Source organism: Ictalurus furcatus, chromosome 4, assembly GCF_023375685.1.
Source record: "Ictalurus furcatus strain D&B chromosome 4, Billie_1.0, whole genome shotgun sequence".
Taxonomy (NCBI): Eukaryota; Metazoa; Chordata; class Actinopteri; order Siluriformes; family Ictaluridae; genus Ictalurus; species Ictalurus furcatus.
The window spans coordinates 33,428,703-33,432,141 of record NC_071258.1 but is presented as its reverse complement, the minus strand read 5'-3'; the positions used below and the strand labels follow the sequence as shown (position 1 = coordinate 33,432,141).

The following is a 3,439-nucleotide window of genomic DNA, read 5'->3' as shown; positions in this document are numbered from 1 at the left end:
GTGTGCCCCCTTGTGGTGGGCAAGAGTACAGTACAGTAAAACAATTTAAGAAGGGAAAGAAAATGTTGACATTTACAGAACGGATGATTAACAGTGACGTCATTATTATTTATATTCTCGGTAAAACAAAAAAATGTGATAATTTACATAAATTGCCTAATAATAAAAATATATATATATATATATAAAACGATATAATGATAATCAGAGAAACTAGTCTTACAAATACCAGACATTATGATTTATTATTTATTTTTAATCATTTTGATGAATAAATATCATACTCACACCTGCAAATAGAGCAAACATAAACCCTATTTTGATTTGTTTATATGTTTTTTCATCTGCGTCTGAAATACGCATCAAGATTAAAAGTTTGCACACAATTATCTAGAATGTCTTAGCATTACAATTTCCTTCACAGGAAGCTAGAGGCCCAAACCTGTTCCAGCACTGTGATGAACTGGAACACTGACTGCACACCTTTTTTATTTATTTATTTATTTATTTTATCTTGTTCAGTGTAGAGTATTGACGTGTCATTTATATGAAAAAAGTACAATCTCAGTATTATTTTGGAATTGCTGGTTGAAAGATAAACTCGCTGTGCTGAACACCTTTTAATAAATAAATAAATAAATAAATACGTAATGCTTGGAATAAAACTGGAATCTGTATATTAATGTTATTATTATGTTAGGGAAGTATTCCATAAAGGTCAATATATGAGAGTTCCTCCATCCATCCATTTTCCATACCGCATATCCTACACACGGTCATGTGGTGTCTAGAGCCTATACCAGCGCCAACCCGTCACAGGGCACAATCACACACATTCACACACTATGGGCAATTTGGAAATGGCGATCAGCCTATGACTGTTTGGACTTTGGGAGGAAACCGGAGTACCTCCAAAGCACAGGGAGAACATGCACACTCTGAGCACACGGCGCAGAGGCGGGAATCGAAACCTCAACCCCGGAGTTTCGAGGCAAACACGCTGTGAACCCCCACAAATGTAAATGTACATGTGCACCCAACAGTTCCTCTGTATTTTTTTAATTTTATTTTATTTTGTTTTGTTTTTAAAGTGGAATTGTCTGCATTTCCTGTCTTCAAGGAGAGACTTTTGATCTGTTTCACAAAAAAATTGGGTGTTTTTAAAGACACCCCTGCTGCTGCAAAAAAAAAAAAAAAAAAACCCCAATAGAAAATATCACAGAAATTATAATGGTTTCCACTACAAATACCATTACAAACCATCAGCTAACCGTTAAAACCACTACCATTATTGGTCCTTAATGGTACCCACTAGACATAACATGCCACCAATAGAAGGCAACACATTACCAGTAGAGACCCACTACACTTTATATTAAAACCAATACAACTCCCATTACAACCATTACGAATTCTATGAGGGTTTATATTGTTTTTGTTTTTGTTGTTGTTTTTTTCCAGCTGGGACCGAACTATCTCTTTATTTATCGATTTATTTAATTGTTAGTTTTTTTGTGTGTGAGTTGTACCATTATTCGTTGTCAAGTTTATGCTTGTATGATGCCTTATTTGAAAAAAAAATATCGTATATGAAACAAACATGGCGTCTGTTAACCGCCGCTTTGTTCGCGCACTTCCGCTTCCGGTTGCGTGCTGACGCGTTTCCGTGTTTGAGCTGACGCGGCGTTAAGAGTCGTTCCTATACTCACTGAGCGGCTACGTGTCAGTCTTCTTCCACCCGTCAGCAGACCCGCACACAGAGCCAGACGCAGCAGGAGCAGAAGTAATGGCACCGAAAGGAAGTAATAAGCAGCAGTCCGAGGAGGATTTACTTCTGCAGGACTTCAGCAGGAATCTTTCGGCTAAATCCACCGCACTGTTTTACGGAAACGCGCTCATCGTGTCCGCCATTCCCATCTGTGAGTGTGGAGCTCTGCATGCTACAGCACGGCTAGGATCATTACTGCTAGTTTATTACAAATAAATATATACACACACCAATAAACAACTCGGGGTCATGGTATCTGTTCTACTTGTATTATTTTTTATTTGTCAGGGTAGTTAGCAAAGTTCATTAGAACATTCAATTATAACAGTATACTCAGCGCGTGCATTGATCACTTCCTGTATTCCCTGTGCTCTACATATGGGGAATAATAATAATAATAACAATAATAATAGCATGCAGTGCAGAGTTACACTAATCTGATCAAAGTGAAATTTGCTACACAGTTTGGTTGTGAAATTGATTTTCAGACTCGACCCTTAACCCATTCTTATTTTATTTATTTATTTTTTCCTCGCAATTTGTCAACTTTTTGGCTCGTATAACATATATATAAAGTGCCGAAATATCAGCTGACATCCATATTTTAGGAGCATCTTTGGTCATGAGAAGTGTTTGTTTTTTTTCCTTTGTGTGTGTTTACTGTTCCTCAAAGTCTGATCATCTCGAATATCATCATGTCGTTTTGTCTCGGTTGCACAAAGTCGATAAGACCGTCCGTTGATACGAGTGTGATGCGCGATATTAGGACCGTATAAATGTTCAAGGTGTGCTGAATGGTGATTTTTCTTCTCTCTCCTATTCACCCCCCCCCCCCATCTATCTCCTGACAGGGCTTTTCTGGAGGATCTGGCACATGGACCTGGTGCAGTCGGCGGTTCTGTACGCCGTCATGACTCTAGTCAGCACGTACCTGGTGGCATTCGCTTACAAGGATGTGAAATTCGTCCTCAAGCACAAGTATGAGCCTCGTCCGGTTTATCTTTAAGGATGAGACGTTAAACCGAGGTCCTGACTCTCTGTGGTCATTAAAAAAAAACATCCCAGGACACTTCTTGTAAAGAGTCGGGGTATAACCACGGTGTCCTGGTGAAATTCGCCCATTGGCCCTTCTCTGTCATGTCCCCCTAATAATCCCCATCCCTGAATTAGCTACATCACTCTCTCCTCTTCTCCACTAATATCTGGTGTGTGGTGGGAGTTCTGGAGCACTATGGCTGCCGTCACATCATCCAGGTGGATGCTACACACTAGTTGTGTTTGAGGAGACCCCCTACCCCAATACAATGTAAAGCACTTTGAGCGCTAGAAAAACGCTGTATAAATGTAACTATAAATCTTTAAGATTATATACACAGTGATGTGTTTACTACTCGTCTCTGTATAAAACCCACAGCCCCCGATTGAACTAATCTCCAGGACCAGCGTTGGAGAACCCGTGTTTGAGGTGTGAGATGGTGGCGCTGTGTTAAATTGATGTTCTGTTTTTTTTTTTTTACCCCAGGGTCGCTCAGAAACGTGAAGACGCCGTTTCCAAGGAAGTGACCCGCAAACTGTCCGAGGCCGACAACCGCAAGATGTCTCGCAAAGAGAAGGACGAGAGGTAAAATTATCGGGAAAAGCTTCGTTTCAATACAGGACCGGGTAACTACA

General features: G+C 39.9%; 1 protein-coding gene across 1 annotated transcript in view; it reads left to right on the top strand.

Moving 5' to 3' along the window:
• Positions 1 to 1,685: 1,685 nt before the first annotated feature.
• Positions 1,686 to 3,439, top strand: part of ssr3 (signal sequence receptor, gamma) — a 4,085-nt gene continuing 2,331 nt past the window's right edge. The window contains exons 1-3 of the mRNA XM_053623697.1: positions 1,686 to 1,919; positions 2,620 to 2,746; positions 3,291 to 3,389. Of these exons, the coding sequence (XP_053479672.1) occupies positions 1,787 to 1,919; positions 2,620 to 2,746; positions 3,291 to 3,389 (359 nt within the window). The 5' untranslated portion in view covers positions 1,686 to 1,786. The remainder of the gene's footprint in view (positions 1,920 to 2,619; positions 2,747 to 3,290; positions 3,390 to 3,439) is intronic.